Source organism: Pavona decussata, unplaced genomic scaffold (genome assembly GCF_977016875.1).
Source record: "Pavona decussata unplaced genomic scaffold, jaPavDecu1.1 SCAFFOLD_161, whole genome shotgun sequence".
Lineage (NCBI taxonomy): Eukaryota > Metazoa > Cnidaria > Anthozoa > Scleractinia > Agariciidae > Pavona > Pavona decussata.
The window spans coordinates 1,818,011-1,834,292 of NW_028145572.1; the positions used below are offsets into that span (position 1 = coordinate 1,818,011).

Sequence of the window (16,282 nt, forward strand, 5' to 3'; positions counted from 1 at the left end):
CCGAAAGCAGCGGTTTCGAATTTCATTTTCCTGACACTGAGCCCTCACAGAAATATGTACTGGCATGAGACTAATGACAAAAATATATTTATTCCACCTGCTGATCTTCTTTGGTTAAAACGGAAAGAATCCAAAATACGTGATTAAATCCATTTCTCCGACCAAAACGTGACATCTATCGGTTGTTTATTTTTCCTTGGTGCGATAAGGCTTTCAGCTCTCATGCCGATCTCAGACAGCCGTGCTTGAAGACAGCAGGGAGAAACTTTTTTGACCCCTCTGTCTTCTTCTCCTTTATTCTTCTCATTCTACAAGGAGGACCTTAGATAACAAGGACTGGAACCAGATTTCAGAGCCCAGCGGTTTTCGCGAAAGCATGGGTTTGGTGGGGGTGCCCATTCTCGCGGGCCCACAAACCTGGTTCTAGTCCTTGTTATTTAAGGATTTTCATTCTGCAAGGGGACAGTACTTACTTATCTGAGACTTTTATCTCAGGAGTCATTGAATTGTTTATATAGACTTCTTATTTTAAGATCTGAGTGCAGTTATAATTTTAGGGCGGCTGTTTTGATTCAGTGTTGGTACCGTGAATGGGCAAATTGCATTCCCAGTAGGCTCCAGGGACTACGGCTTGCTTCATCTCCACAAAGCACATAAATATAAACGACTTTCTTTCTCGCCGTTCCAACTATCTTGGAGCTAGAAAGAGGCAGTTGTCCAGGTTGCTTTAGTCCCGACTCAGCCGCGCGCTACAGGGACCTAGCGTGAAAAGACGTGTCGTCTGAACTACTCTTGTCTGAAATGTTAACTGTTTCCTAAACCCTAACCCAAAATGTAAATTTTCTTCATTTTCTTGATAATGATGACAGGATGTCATCGAAACGTCGAAATCTCTCCGCGTTAGTTTTTCTGCTAAATTTAATAAATAACTAACAAAGTAAATAAATAAATGAACGAACGAACGAACGAACGAACGAATGAATGAATGAATGAATGAATGAATGAATGAATGAATGAATGAATGAATGAATGAATGAATGAATGAATGAATGAATGAATGAATGAATGAATGAATGAATGAATGAATGAATGAATGAATGAATGGCTTTACCTGGCCTGGGACCCTCCCATCCCTTGAACAATATTTACTGCACTGTACACGTGATTTCCTAGAACAAGAGGAACTGCAAATAGAGAGTGGCATGACAGAGCATGATCTATAGAATATTGGTCTTGCAACCAAATCTAGATAGCATACGGAAATACGACATTAACAAATATTTAACCTACGCCTTGATGTAAATTTACTTCTCATTCCAACGATGCATCAACGAGGAAATTTGTCAGTACTTACCATCCTAACCAGCTGAAGCCGACCGAAGCTGTCAAATGTCAAAGGAATGAACTTCGCGTAACCGGTGAAATATATTTTGGTAAGTGCTACGGATATCACTGCCTTCCGGAAGCTTTCGGAACACAGTTTAGCTTTATTTTTCGGATTTGTGTGTAGTTGAGATGAAGCTATTTTCTGCTGTAGTCTTATTCGATTCTTTGTTTACTAATTCAGTAAACTAGCTTACGTACACGACAAGCTTAAGCTCACAAAACAATTTCGCCGAATTGAAGCTAACGTTCATAGCAGGAACACTAGTGACGCGTTTACGTGGCCGGCTGAATATTTCCTTTGCGTCTTGTTAGTTTGAATTTGCCTGTCTGTTAAAATTTTGATTCATTCATATTCCAATGTACCGATGGTTGCATGGTCTGGGGTAAGAGTTGATCACGGAGTTTGGCGTTCTTGCGCAAGGTGTTTATAAGACTTAAATTGTATAGTAGATCAGATTAGCGTTGTTCTTTCGTAAGCGCTGTGATATTTGTAATAAACTGAAAAGGTCTATCATCATCGTTAATTTTCGACTTCCCAAAACGACTAAAACCCTATTCGCGCTCGCTGTTTTTGGAAGAGGGTTAGAATTATTGTGTGGAGCTGTGCGGAAATCTTTCCTCATGGGATCAACTGAAAATTAATATTAATTTTCACTACTATACTTGGTGACATTAGACAATTTATCTGGGAATTAATTTTGTCTTGCAAGTTTCGTGCATATTTGTGAGACAAGTTGTGCAATGTACTGTAACAATATGTCCCAAAATGTATAAGCTTATGTCATGATGTGTGGAAATGATTTAAATTGACTTCAATTTCCGAATTGCAAATGTCACCAAAATAAACAAGAATCTTACAGATTGATATGAACTGTTTGAAAAAGTATAGCCTCAAACAAACTTTGTACATGTAGATACTGAGGGATTATCTCCATCGTTTCCTGTGTAGTTCCAAAAAATATCTGTACCTCCCCCGTGGAAGGGGGAAGACCCCTTACCCTACCCCTCTGGAAATTCCACTTTAGTCCTACACTCCCCACCCCTGTGGAATTTCCAATCCTTCAATTTACAGTCCAAGAAATATGGATATTTTAAATTTCTGGAATCACACAAATCATGCCTTGTCTACTGCACTGAAAAGTCAGAAACCGTGGTAGTCATGCTTCTTTGTTGTATTTCTCTTCTTTCCCAGCTTGTAAGAAAGCAATAATATTATGAATTTTTGGATTTGAGGGGATTCATTTTTTCTCACAAAATTTACAATGTACTTGTGAAAAATATTTCATTTTGTATAAACGTGTCATTTTTGCTAGAGCATTATTAAAATTCATCTTTTTCTTGGAAGTGTTCAGACAGTATAATGCTGTATGCTGTAAGGTTTTGGATAATGACACTTTAAAAGAGAATTCCCTTTAAGGACGGTGCCTACTATTGTTACTGCGCATACGTTCTGCGCATCTCGAGATACTCGGGTTTCCTATGGGTGCTGCCTACTAATACAGGGATAATTTTGCGCGGTTTAAAACTATACGGAGAAAGCAGAACTTAGCAAATGCTTTTGGTATCTCAAAAGAAAATTAGGGGTAACCATGCATTTTTCAGAGATAATTAAGCTTGAATTTAGGAAAAAATCCCATACATTGCTTTATATTTTGGCGCTTTTTAGAGATATTATTGCTTAATTATCTCCGAAAAATGCATGGTTACCCCCAATTTTCTTTTTGGATTCCAAGAGGCCTTGCTAAGATCTGTTTTTCCCGCATAGTCATAAGCCGCACAAAAATACTTCGGTATTAGTAGGCACCGTCCTTAATTGGGCCAGGGGCCCGTTTCTCGAAAGTCCGGGTAACTTACGGGGCCCGATAAGTAAGACATTTTACTTGGCCAATGTTTTATAAGATGTTAAAATTTAGTATTCAAAGCTAACAAAAATTGACTTCTGTTAAGAAACACTTATCACCAAGAGTCGAGATGCTTACCGGACCCGGTAAGTTGCTGGGACTTTCGAGAAAGGGGCCTCAGGTCCTGGTTGCACAAGGCATTTTAAGATAATATAAGTGGGAGTTTTCTCCTGTTGTTCCCTGCTTTACCAAGAATTTTCTCATGCTCTCGTTGTGTCCGCTATCGTCAGTTATAACTGCCTTTAATTTAACCGCGTGATCTAATATAGTTCGAAAAAATCCTTCGGGATTGGGCCCAGGGTTGTTAATGGGACATAGTATGTGATTTACATTTGTGGTTCAAATGAACATATCTGCAAGCATACAATCATCTTAATGCCTTGTATCCCCCAAGCCCTCAATTTCCTTGATTTAATACCAGCTTTATCTATCATCAGATACTCCTGGAAAGTTCTCAAAATGAGATTATAGCACCATGAAGTCAAACAGTAACACCTTTCATCGAGGGTTGGCCACTCTCCCAGCACAGAACAACCTTGCACCTCCTGAAGATGGAAGACGAAGGTCTCTTTCAGATCCCCCGCTTCTGTCAGTTCCTGAACCTTATCAGTCTATTCCCGCACAAGAATTGCTCAAGGATAACTGTGGAAAAAGTGGCTGGATCAGGAAGGAAGGTGGCTCCTTTAAGACATGTGAGTTTAAGCAAGTTTCCATCTGTCCTAAAGCAGATCTGGATTTGGTAGTACTGTATTTATTCAATTAACTGCCCTCGGCTCTTGTTTAATTTGGGCTAATGAGGGTGGGCTCTTATTATTTTCCCAACATTTTCAGCAAGTGAGGACATTAATATTTTTTAGAGAATAACAAAACAATGGATAACAAGTTTATTTCGCTTCAACAAGAGAAAAAAAAGTGCAAAATCTAGCATAATCAGTACAATGTATAAATTAAAGTTCATTCAGACTACCGTATCTAAAACCAATTTTGGAACACATTTGATGCTCCTCTTACTTCACGTTGGGCTAGTACAGAAATGTTTTTTGTTGGGAGGGGGTGGAGTGGGCGCTTATTTGAGGGTCGGCGCTTATTTACTTTTTGGGCTTTCAGGGGGAGCGCTTATTCGAAGGTGGGCGCTGTGACTTTTGGGCTTTCAGGGTGGGTGCTTATTCCAAGGTGGGTGGTTAATCGAATAAATATGGTAGTAATATAGTGTGACATCAACTCCAGTAATTGATTAACCACAGCCATACTAGTTTGAGGCGAGTGCTCCCACCATTGCGTCAGCCCTGGTTTCCTTATATATTTTAGTGGTCATGTTGAATGGAGACACACTTTGAGAGTTATGTGACTCTTAAAGTTTGTCTTGACCTCTAGTGTATAAAAAGTTTGCACCCTTGAGTCAATAATTTAATATTATAAGTTACTGTATCTTTCACATTATTTTTGTACATTAATGCAGCTACATACGTAGTGCTTAAAGTACTACAGTAGGTAACGTATCCAGCTGCATTGATGTACAAAAATAATGTAAAAGATGCAGTACCTTTTCTTCGCAACTGAGGCACCACTGTCCAGCAGTCATCAAGCCGTCCTTCTCAGGACTACATTCACAGTGGTTTTCATACAGAAAAATTAAGCAGATGTTTTTTTTATTACTTGGAAATACATACATGTATAGGGTTCAGCATCATAATCATAATAAATATTTTATTTTTTTGTTATTGTATTATTGTGTTAAAATACAGCTGTAAGTGAGTGGTTATTTCTTTGTCTAGGGCGGGATAGATATGTCATCCTACACAAAGGATGCCTTTATTATTACCAGAATTCAGAAGCAACAACAACATCTGGGAAATTTTCTTTGAGTGGATACAGGTATAATTATATAAATGTACTAACCTAATGTTCATGATATCTTCAACTTATGACAAACGGCTGACGCTAACGCTCCAAATGTCAGCACTCAAATCTCTTTATGGTGGCTAATTTACCTTTAGTTATCATGCAACTCTGTCGAAAAAGCACACATTCTTAAATCTACTCCCCTGCACCCATGCAGTACCTTCAGTTTCTTTTATTAGAAACTTAAACCCCCTTAAGTCACCCCATAATTTAAGACACTTAGTGATTTTTCTAGTTCTTGTTAAATTGTAAAAAAAGGTAATTAAGAATTTATAATAAAAATTGTAAAACTTGTCAGATACACAGCCTCAAAAAATGTTCTAGTAGACTAGGTACTGTAAAAGAAGTGAAAATGTTAATTGACTCAGGTGCATCCTATTGGATAACAACTATCACGTGACGTTACAGTAACATGCAGCCGGTATGCTGTAGGCAAAAAGAGTTCAGTTCTCAAGAGGTGTTAGAGAAATGTAAAGGAGCAAATCATTGTCTGGCTTAAATATCTTTGCTGGGCTAGCCAGTACATTTTCGAGGGGCTGCACAAATAGAGATAAACAATAAATTATTAATATTTAGCAATCAATGTTTGGTTTTATCAACGGAGTTGAGTCATCATTAAGTGATTTGAGTGCTTACGTTTTGCCGGAGTTCTGATGATGGACTAACACTTGTGCTGTAACATCAGCACTTGAATCTCTTTACCGTGACCAAATTAATTATCGCTCTGATGAAGGGCTACATGTACATGTAACTCTCGGCAAAATGTCAGCACTCGAATTTCTTTAGGGCGACCAAATTATCGTTCTGATTAAGGGCTATAAAGCTGGTAATGTCAGCACTCAAAATCTCTTTATGGTCAAACAAAAAAAAAAACATTTGTTTCCACTCCCCACTGATGCAGCACCTGTGACACAGTTTGTTTTAGAAAATTACTACATGTACTCCCTTTATCCATTTGAAATATTCATTACAATAATTTAAGACTAGTGATAGCTCGGATTAGTTTTACTTGTGTTACCTGGAGCCCTGTGTACTGTTTAAATTTGTAACATAAGCAATCTCCATTTCCACTTAATTATTCTAAACCCTTTTTGCTTTTTTAGGTTGTCTCCTGCTCCAGAAAGGAGTAATAAATACCCATGGACATTTAAACTAGTTCATTTACAGCCGGAAAAGAGGACATATTATTTTGCAGCATACTCTGAAAGAGAGATGAATGTAAGTGTTCTCTACAGCTACAAAACTGAAGCTTAGCAATAATTGCTGTCGAAATATTTTCCTGTGGGAATATTTTTCTTAATGCTGTGGTTTAAATACCATAAGTTGGTAAAGTATGATTTTTACCTGGGTGAGTGGACTGTTATAGTGACATTGACTGTGTGAGTAACAATGAAGTTTACTACAGTGTATATCAATACTGCTTTGTACAAGAGAAAGGTGACAGTATCATACAAGAGACTGTCAGGCTACAGGAGCTCTTGAATTAATTAATTAATTAATTTTTTGTTTTTTGTTTTCTCCTTTTTCTTGTTTTGCAAAATGAGCAAGGGTTTAGTGCTTTTACTGTTACACGTACTGTAGCATGTCATACCATTGTCTAGCATTTGTTTTCTAATAAATTGCTAGTCATTTATCTCTGGCTTTGAAATACTTTTTCTTCACATTGTAAATCCTCAGAAATAAAGTTTCTATTAATAATCCATAATTTTTCCATTTCCTAACTTCCTCAGCCTTTCAATTCTATTTTGGGGATTTCAATAGCCCTTGCTAAGGTCTACTTTTCCTGCGTAGTCAAGATTATTTATTAGTAGGCACCGTCCTTAATTATCTTTTCCTTTTAGCACGCGTAATCAGAAAAAGTCTGTTAATTACTGTTAGGATATATCATAGTATTGCGTGCCTAGTGTTGCATTAAAGGTGGTTAGTTAACTGTATTATTTTAATAATAATTCATTTGACTTACTCACTAGGAATGGATGGATAATATAACTGAAGAAATGGAAGAATTTTGTGGAAGTCCAAGACAAAACATGTGAGTTCATCTGAAAAGCAGTCATGCCTGCTGCATTTACATTTCATTATTTTTACTACACTGTAGAATGCCCTTAAATCTTGACACTGACATTTCTTTTATCATGTTGGTAAATTTTACAGTAGATTTGATGCAGCTGATACAATGTTGCTTTTCTTTGAATAACACAGATGTGAAACAACTGAAAGTGGGGATGGCCTTGAGTATTGCTATCCTGAAGTTCAACCAAGATTTGATCCAGAAGAATTGGCTGCTTTGTTTGGCAAACCATCGCCTAGTCTTCCTAGAAAACCAGCAGCAGAACCTGCAATGTACTGTCCACCTCCAGAAATAGAGCCTAGAGATACGCCAAAAAAGTCACCACTTCTTCCCAAAACTCCAGCTCATTCATTTCCAAAGGGGTGCAATGTCAGCAACATAGGAGCGATTAGACCCCATGAGGGTGCCGCTACTTTGAGACCAGGAAAACCATTTCCAGGATCGACCCCTGTTTTTCCACTTGCTACTCATTTGAGTCCTACGGTCCCATCAAGGTTGGCAAAACCAGCCCCATCTCAACCACCACCTTTAACTCCACCCAAACCAAAACCTAAGCCATTGCCACGCCCGCCGCCTCTTGAAAAACGTTCTACTGAACCCACGTTTATGAAGTATCAGGGAACACCTGCTGGAGGTATGCCTGGAGAAGAAAGGCAATAATTTATTATTATTTTGAATTGAGAACTACATGTACAGTAGTAACCATGGCCATTTAATTTATAACACAAACTGCAAGGCTGATACTACGTGAAAGAGTTGACTTTGCGAGACAACAACGCGACAGAAACCGACAAAACAGGACTGCAACCGGGGACAGCTGTGTCGTTCTTATTGGAACTCGTCAGCACGGTGTAGCAGTTCTATACGAAACCAGCAACAGAGCCAGCTCAAATAAAATGCAACAAAACCCATGCCCTATCAAGTTTCGTACTTTGAACCTGCCCGCTCCCCGAATCACGCGTTGCCACATCATGTGCCTCAGAGAGAAAGCAGGCAAAGCATCGAATTCCTGTCTCGCAAAGTCAACTGAATGTAGATGGACAAAACCATCTTAACATTGAAACGCATGGACAAAACCATTGCAGTTTTCACGTCTACTTTATTTTTTGGGGCCATAGGTCTTAACAGATCCGATATGCTGTGCCTTTTAAGCATGGTTGTGTTCATGCGTTTCAATGTTAAGATGGTTTTATCCATCTACATTCAGTTGACTTTGCGAGACAGGAATTCAAGCTTTGCCTGCTTTCTCCCTGAGGCACGTGATGTGGCAATGCGTGATTCGGGGAGCGGGCAGGTTCAAAGTACGAAACTTGATAGGGCATGGGTTTTGTTGCATTTCATTTGAGCTGGCTCTGTTGCTGGTTTCATATAGAACTGCTACACCGTGCTGACGAGTTCCAATAAGAACAAAACAGCTGTCCACGGTTGCAGCCCTGTTTTGTCGGTTTCTGTCGCGTTGTTGTCTTGCAAAGTCAACTCTTTCACGTAGTATCAGCCTTGCAGTTTGTGTTACAATTTATTTTTGGCTGATTAGGTCTCTTGTAGATCCTACGTCAACTAGCAGCATTATCGTTCGCGGCCCTTTGCAGTTTTCACGTCTGCATTTAATTTAATTATGGGGGGGGGGGGGGGTTACTTCTCGGAATTTTTGGTGGATGTGTTCAGCTCGGTTCTCTATCCAAACCCTGACCCTATTTCATACCAATCTATGTATAGGGAATACCACCCCCCTCCCTTTGATTGGTATGTTGTGTGTGTGTGTGTGTGTGTGTCGAATCCAATCCTTCCACTTGCTGCAGCAGTATGTTGTTTGCTGTGAGTGTATAGTTGTAGCATGCCAAAACTGGGCAAGTTTGGATCCTTTTGTTAGTTTTATTTTTGCAAGATCACCTCTTGTAATGCACTCCCTAGCATACCGATCAGTTTGGCCCTGAAGGTTTGTGTTGAGTCTGAGTGTTGTGGTCGATCTAGTGAACAGGTTTCATGTACAGTGATTAATATTCTCAACTTGCAACTCTTAACATGTAAGCGGCAGCATTAGAAATAACTGGAGACCAAAAGTACAAAATAATTATTGCTGTGTATAATTAAGAATGTTTTTATGTCCCTTTCCTCTAATAAAGTGCCTGGAAAATTCTTTGTAGCATGATTTGTAAACATTATTTTACGGGATTAAACTACACCTCTTGCAACTGCATATTAATTGAAATTGGTGTGGCTGAATTTGTTTTGTTGAATTTATCACAAGCTGAATGGACCAATGTTAAAAAACAGTTATTGAAATTCATTAACAGGTCAAGATGAGGCTGAAATCACTGAAGACTATTTGGATATAGTTCCTGACACAACACCTGAAGATGTAGTTGATGAAGAGAAGAAGTCTACCCTCTCAAGGTCTGTCCAGTAAGATATGTTTTCATTTATTATGTTGACTTGGTACTTCTGTGCATCCTTCTTTCCCTCACCCCTCCCACCTTTCCTTTCCTGTCTCCTCTTCCTTTCTCCACTTCTGACCTCCGTCCACTCCATCTCTTTCCTTTCCCTTTCCCCACCCACTCCCCATCCCTCCCTCTCTTTCTTCAGCCATTCTTTCCTTCCCTTCACTTTCCCCTCTCACCCCATCCTTTCCCTCCCTCCCTCCCGGCAAACTCCACTTCCTTTCTCCAGTCCATCCCTCTCCCCTCCCCTACTCCCTCCCCCGCCCCCTAGTCCATCTCTCCTACCCCCTCTTCACCCCTTCCTTATTTAATCACTCTCCTTCAGATCACAATCAAACCCTTTTACCAGCCTTGACTGATGTAAATTGGGATGTGGTAAAAGTACATTGTTTGTGTTGTTTAGTTTTTAGTCTTACCGTTGTGTTGATGTGTTTTTTAGGGGATTCCCTGATGGAAACAGCTTTCGACGGTATCACAGTGAGGTAAGGTACATGTACTTACTCAAAGACATCTTGGATGTGACTTATAAGAGATCCTTTTAGCCACAATACAGTAAATTACATAAAGTTTACTAAATATAAAAAATGATTTTACAGGAGACGCTTTCTCCCTCTACTGTGATGCTTGACATGGATAAAACTACAGTCAATAAGTAAGTAACTAAGTAAGCTATTCATTCAGTGAGATATCCATGATATCAGGGGAATTCACTCATAGCTTGTGAACAAAAGTAATGCACTCATTCTCACTGTATTTTCCCAGTGAAATACATGACTTGTAGTAGTTGACAAATATAATTTATTGATAATTATTTCTGACTCAATCAAATGGAATGATTAGCGTAATATAATTACCGGTACCTATGTTGACACAACTCACAGGTTAATTACAAGTGGGCGGAACGGCAGCATCAAAAGAATTCCACAGGCTCCCTCCCTTTCATTCTTGCGCCAGACCAAGCTCTAGTTTTCTTTTCACCCTATACCCCACTTGAGAGCCTGTTCACAGACCAATTCACTCATTGAGTCTGTTTGTTTGCCTCTTTGTCTTTAGGCTGCTGGAGGACAGACTAGGAGTTTACATTTTGCGGAAAAGTGAAAATGCACAGTCAAAGCGGGTAAGGCAAACTTACTAATGTCCAGTGCATGTGACACCAATAAAGTAATATTGTTGGCTTTGTTTTACTAGCATCATCCATAAACATCCCTTCCCTTCCCCTCTCTTAGTGCATCAGTTTTGAACTTATTGACGAATTTGGTATTTGTCAAATGTACTCTGCATGCATTGCATTTGTTAATTCTTGCTGCTGTTGTTCTCAGTTGCTGATTTTGTGTTTATTGATGGTCCTTAATAATAATAATGAAGGGGTGCCTGATAAAAAAGGCCCTAAGTGACTCCTGATAAATTGCTAGATTCTCCTTGCACATTGCCTTGCATTTGCGTGTGAAACAAAAGGAGAATTTGACTTTACTGTACATCTGTGTTATTCCATGCACCCCTTTAATTATCATTATAGATATTCCAATAAATTATTGCCCCTTCATTGGGCCCCAAAAAGTATGAAGCTAAAGCCTGCCGCACACTTGAGGAAAGAGCTGAGCAAACTGTCTCGCGAGGCGATTAGCTCAGCTGTTTCATCACGTGTGCGGTTGCATTTTCGTGAGTTTTTCGCCTCGCGAGGCCGTGAGGAAAATATCTATTATGTTTGATATTTGAGATTTCGCCTCGGGAGGCGAAATTCTCACGAAAACTCAACCGCACACTTGAGGAAACAGCTGAGCTGATTGCCTTGCTTGGCCTTGCGAGGCAGTTTGCTCAGCTCTTTCCTCAAGTGTGCGGCAGGCTTAAGTCTTGAAATTATTTCCAGAGGGGTGATGGGTGGGGTCCAAGCCAAAACCTTCTGTGCAAAAGGCATGGTACGGTGGTGACTTTCTAAAAAAATGCATTTCGATACATGTACAAATTCTATGTAGCAGATGTCACCCCAGTCTCATCAGTTCCTAGGCCCTGCTCTTCTAGGAGTGAGTTCGTGTGCCTTGATGGGTAAATAGTGGACATGTTCACTGTAAAAATACAGATGCAGTTGTTGTTGTTGTTGTTGTTATTGTGATGATGATGATGATGATGATGATTATTATTATACTGTAACTCTGATTATTGATCTTTGTTTGCAAAGCCATGCCATGCCATGTGATTATTGTTTACATAACAACTGTTTATTTTATATTGTTTTCCTGCAGGCTTTGTCAGTGTGGACTGGAGATCGAGTCAGACATTACCTGATATTTTATGAAGGGGTAGGTGTTGCCTTTATATTGTGTCTTCATTCACTCAGCTGCGCCTCCTCGTGTTCAGTTGATCTACATACATACTGTATCACTTAAAAAGAGAGAGTCTGTGTATTGCTGATTGTTCATGTTCAGAAATGTTACTTTTACTTTACTATGCAGGTACCTGAATTCTTCGCTACTGTTTTTCGGTGTGTTATGAACCCACTACTAATTATTGTGACGATTATTATTGTGATGATTATTATTGTGACGATTATTATTGTGACGATTATTATTGTGACGATTCCGGTGCTGTGTACAGCGTACATACATTACAAAGTTACCTCGCCTGCTGTCATGCAAGCTAATTTTTGGTCTGTTTTCATTCATTTACAGAAAACAGGTTACTCACTCGATCCTACAGAGGGAGTATATTTTGAAGATTTGGAGGATTTGATCTCACATTATCACAAAAATAATCTACCCAAGTGTGATGCCAAACTTTTAAGGCCATTTAAGAAAAAAGAAAAGGTTTAACTGAAATCTTAGTTAGTATATATTTTAACACATTTCAGTACACAATAATAGTGATAATGATTAGTAAATCAGTAATTGAACTGTGTAGAGTGTAGATGAGGAAAATGTTAAGTGAGAGTAACCATGTTTGAATTGTGTAAAAAGGTCCTGTTCTGGTTGATTCCCTACAAAACATTTGAGCAAAAAGTTGAATTTTGGTGGTTTTTCTTTAAAATGAAGCCATTCAATTATTATTGTATTCTCCACTTACAAGCAGTGTAATTACTTCGATAATTCAAGAATTTTATACGTTGTATATATATTGTATTTTTCTACATTTACAAACCCATTATATATAGTTTGTAAATTTGTAAGAGAATGCATGTCCACCGTAAGGCCATGCAACATCAAACTTTTGTTGATGGCTGACGGATTTTGCTTTGAATTTCTTTAAGAGAATTTTTAAATAGCCATATCAAACACTTGGAAGGGTGTTTCATCCTATTTCCAAACACCGTGAAGTTGGGTTAAAAACTTCAGCTGCACCTCGTTTTTTCAAACCACTTCTGAGTGTTTAGAAATCGCCTCGTATTTGATATAATTATGGTAATGTTCAATTAGGATAATAATTGTAACAATGACATTTGCCTTCATAGAATTTTAGTGGCTTTTGAAGGTGTAGGTATTTGAAATTCTCATTGCAGGTATTGATGGTTGTAGAGCCTTCGGGTTTTAAACTGTCTTATTAATGGGATGTACTTAGGTACAGTAGGTAGGTAACTTTATCTCCACTGGGATACCGAGCAGCATAAATATGCTAAATAAATATACGTGTATCCGAGCAAGAAATAAATGCCGTGATGATAAAATATGAATAACAAAAGTTTATATTCTAGTATACAGCTTGATGGAGATGCTAGTGAAGATTGTTTCTTTCTTAGGCTCATGTGGAAATTGGAAAAACGATGAATTCTGTGGCAAAATAAATGCTAACGATTTCTTCAGTTCTTTTAAACTTTCACAAGTTTCACTAGAAGCAAGAGGGGGTGGGCATTCTATTTCTTTTTGCAATAAACGCTTAATCAAAATAGTTGTCGCAAAAATGGAAACGCTTTTTATTTTGGGGTTGCTCGAACTCAGTCAAGGAAACTTCTTGTTCGTTAGTCTTACATTAACAGGAACGCGTGTTCTGATTGGTTGAAAACCGTACGTGTTTCTGTGTTGAAACATGGCAAATGTTTCGTATTGCTTTAATAAATGAAACTCGGAAAGTGTTTCTCAAACGTCCAAGACTGAGTTCCTTAAGTTTATATAACAACAAGCTAAATTATAAGAAAGAAGAAAATTATAAATACAGACATGTAAGTACAATAATTACACTTAAAATCTAGGTACATGTATGAACCATGAACTTCTCAGTTTGGGCCGGTTCCACTTTCGTACCGGGAAGAAAGGTAGAAATAAATTAATTAGCATTTTAAATTATTTTAATATAATAGGTGATCGAGAGAAAAGTACAGATTTCAACTGAAAATCGTTTTTTACTTCGAGGGTACAAACTGAGATGCATGAATTTCTACTGACGTGTTTCATTACGAAATAGACGACAAATCTATCAGAAGATGATAGAAGATAACCTCTCAAAGTTTATTTTTTGATGGAGAACAAATCCCTATTTTTTAATTGAAAGTATTTTTGCAGGCGTCATTTGAAGACAGAAGTGGTTTTATAAAAATTGCACATGGACGACTTTTTCGTGACCAATGAATCAAGGTGTAATGTAGTCTGACTGGCGGTTGGGAAATAAAAAGAAATATCAAGGATACGTAACCCTTTAACCCCTAATATGAAAGAACAAATTCTCCTGTCTTGTCCCCATACTTTTCTTGTAAAAGTACCGAGGAGAAGTTATTAACTATCAAGAAAATTTACCTTTGATGATCATATCCTCAATTCTCATGACCTCAGGGGTTGAATAAGCATTGATATTACAAGGAGAACTTTGATGCTGATCACCGTTAGGGCTTGAAGGGTTAATGTAATTTATGAGCTGAGTTATATTGGAAATAAACTTACACAGGAGCCAATAACTTGTATTTCTTTTTATTGTGGCTTTTAATTAAAATCCTGCACGCTTTCCTTCCTCCTCCCCCACTTACGGAGTGGGGGAGGGGGGGACAGGAGAGAGGAGAGAGGTAAGTTCTCTCGCAAAAGCCTCTTCATTGCTAGAATTGTGATACGGCTGTCCCAGGCGCCAGGATAGTGTGAGTGGGAACGGCGATCGAAAGCCAAGATTAAAATTAAACCCAGTGACCATTTTCGGAGGTGATTATTTTAAATATTTTCGTCAAAGGGGGGCGATTATTCGAGGGAGGCGATCAATCGAGGGACGGCTATTATTCGAGGAAATACGGTACATCCATACACACATACTTTATTGACTTGTCCCAAAGGAGGCTTTTGAAAGACAATGATTTACAATGATAAACTATTAATGACTATTCCTTACTAATAATTACAATATGCGATCTAATCACAGTATTTACGCTTAATTAAAGTACTCTTAAGATTCAATAAAATCCTTCAAAGTTTACTTCTTAGACTATGCTTAAAAACAGATACTGAGTTAACAACTTTGAGAGAACTGTCCAGTGAATTCCATATACAAAGTATTCTATCAATGTTTGTGAGTTTCTTGTGGTACGCCCAATTATTTCTCCTCTTTTGGTTAATTGAGATGAGAAATATTCTGGCACGCAGCCTGTCAGGCACAACATATAGCTGAGATGTTACCGGTAGCCAATTAAGGTATGACATGATCTTACATGCGGTTAGTCGTCATACGTGCTGCAAAGTTCTGAATAGCTTGTCAGTTGTTTACATTACGCTTAGATGTATTGGCCCATACGTTTGAGCAATAAAAGAACTTACTAAAAACTAAAGCGTTAGTAATAGTTAAGAGGGTTCGCTTCAGTCAAATACGTTCTTGCTGTACGGTTTGTTTGACTGAGGTGAGACATACAGGAGGAGACAGCTTTGGTGCAGATATGTTCATCATAGGTCAGGTTAGCAACCAAAATCATCCCAAGGTCTTTCGAATTTTATCGATTTATCGATTCATATAGATCGATACCGATTTTTATCGATTGACTACCCCGGGTTAGCTGTATCTTCAGGCACGAGTTCTTTACCCATAAATGTGAGAGAGGGAATGTCTAATCTTGAGCGCATTTGCCTGCTTCCAGTTTTGAAATTTAGTGGGACGGATAAAAGAAGCCTGTGTACAGTCGCCCGCTCGCCCACGTGTTAGATAAAAGTACTGAAATTTCAGACATAACCAGTTTTCTTTTTAGAACTTAGACTCGTGAAAAGTAATTGGGATTGAGCAGAGAAAAAAAATATATTGAACGTGTAAAATATTCCAATACGACAGGCAGAAAAAAATTTAAATTTTTACTCAAACCTCTTGAAGATCATTCCATCTTTGTTTGGATCGTGGCCAATGTTAATTTGAGGAGATGGTGGCGTGACTCTGGCATGATAGCTCAAGACCGGATATAATTTGCTTCAACCTCGCTCCCAGGGTCTCTCCTCTACTCTCTCTCTCGCTGTTCTCTCGCTTTGCTCGCTTCAGGGGACGGAAAGAGGAGAGACCCTGGGAAAGAGACTGGGTTGTGCTTGCTACACACGACAATGAGAACTTTTACTGGTGTAATGTAGTTCATAGGCCCGACTTGGGTCCGGTTCATTTCTCCCCGTGACAGCGGCCATTATTAGGGTCGTCACACAACGCTTCTC

General features: G+C 38.6%; 1 protein-coding gene across 2 annotated transcripts; it reads left to right on the plus strand.

The window, feature by feature from the left end:
* The first annotated feature begins 1,174 nt into the window (after positions 1–1,174).
* LOC146464687 (SH3 domain-binding protein 2-like) lies at positions 1,175–14,574 on the plus strand. Of its 2 annotated transcripts, none has more exons than XM_085129153.1 (12): positions 1,175–1,433; positions 3,725–3,979; positions 5,063–5,162; positions 6,293–6,407; positions 7,160–7,221; positions 7,392–7,894; positions 9,555–9,663; positions 10,138–10,180; positions 10,295–10,350; positions 10,752–10,815; positions 11,939–11,995; positions 12,365–14,574. In XM_085129153.1, the coding sequence occupies exons 2-12, from the start codon at positions 3,763–3,765 to the stop codon at positions 12,503–12,505; spliced, it is 1,467 nt and encodes a 488-aa protein (XP_084985279.1). In that variant the 5' UTR covers positions 1,175–1,433; positions 3,725–3,762; the 3' UTR covers positions 12,506–14,574. The 2 variants fall into 2 exon arrangements, with proteins under 2 accessions (XP_084985279.1, XP_084985280.1); XM_085129154.1 differs by having other exon boundaries at positions 9,555–9,654.
* Positions 14,575–16,282: the final 1,708 nt, after the last annotated feature.

What these genes read in the sequence shown, in the direction of transcription:
- LOC146464687 (XM_085129153.1), top strand. Translation starts at nt 3,763, where the DNA reads ATGAAGTCAAACAGTAACACCTTTCATCGAGGGTTGGCCACTCTCCCA. An exon ending in TTCGACGGTATCACAGTGAG is followed by an intron (nt 10,181 to 10,294) that starts GTAAGGTACATG and finishes ATGATTTTACAG; the next exon opens with GAGACGCTTTCTCCCTCTAC. An exon ending in AAAATGCACAGTCAAAGCGG is followed by an intron (nt 10,816 to 11,938) that starts GTAAGGCAAACT and finishes GTTTTCCTGCAG; the next exon opens with GCTTTGTCAGTGTGGACTGG.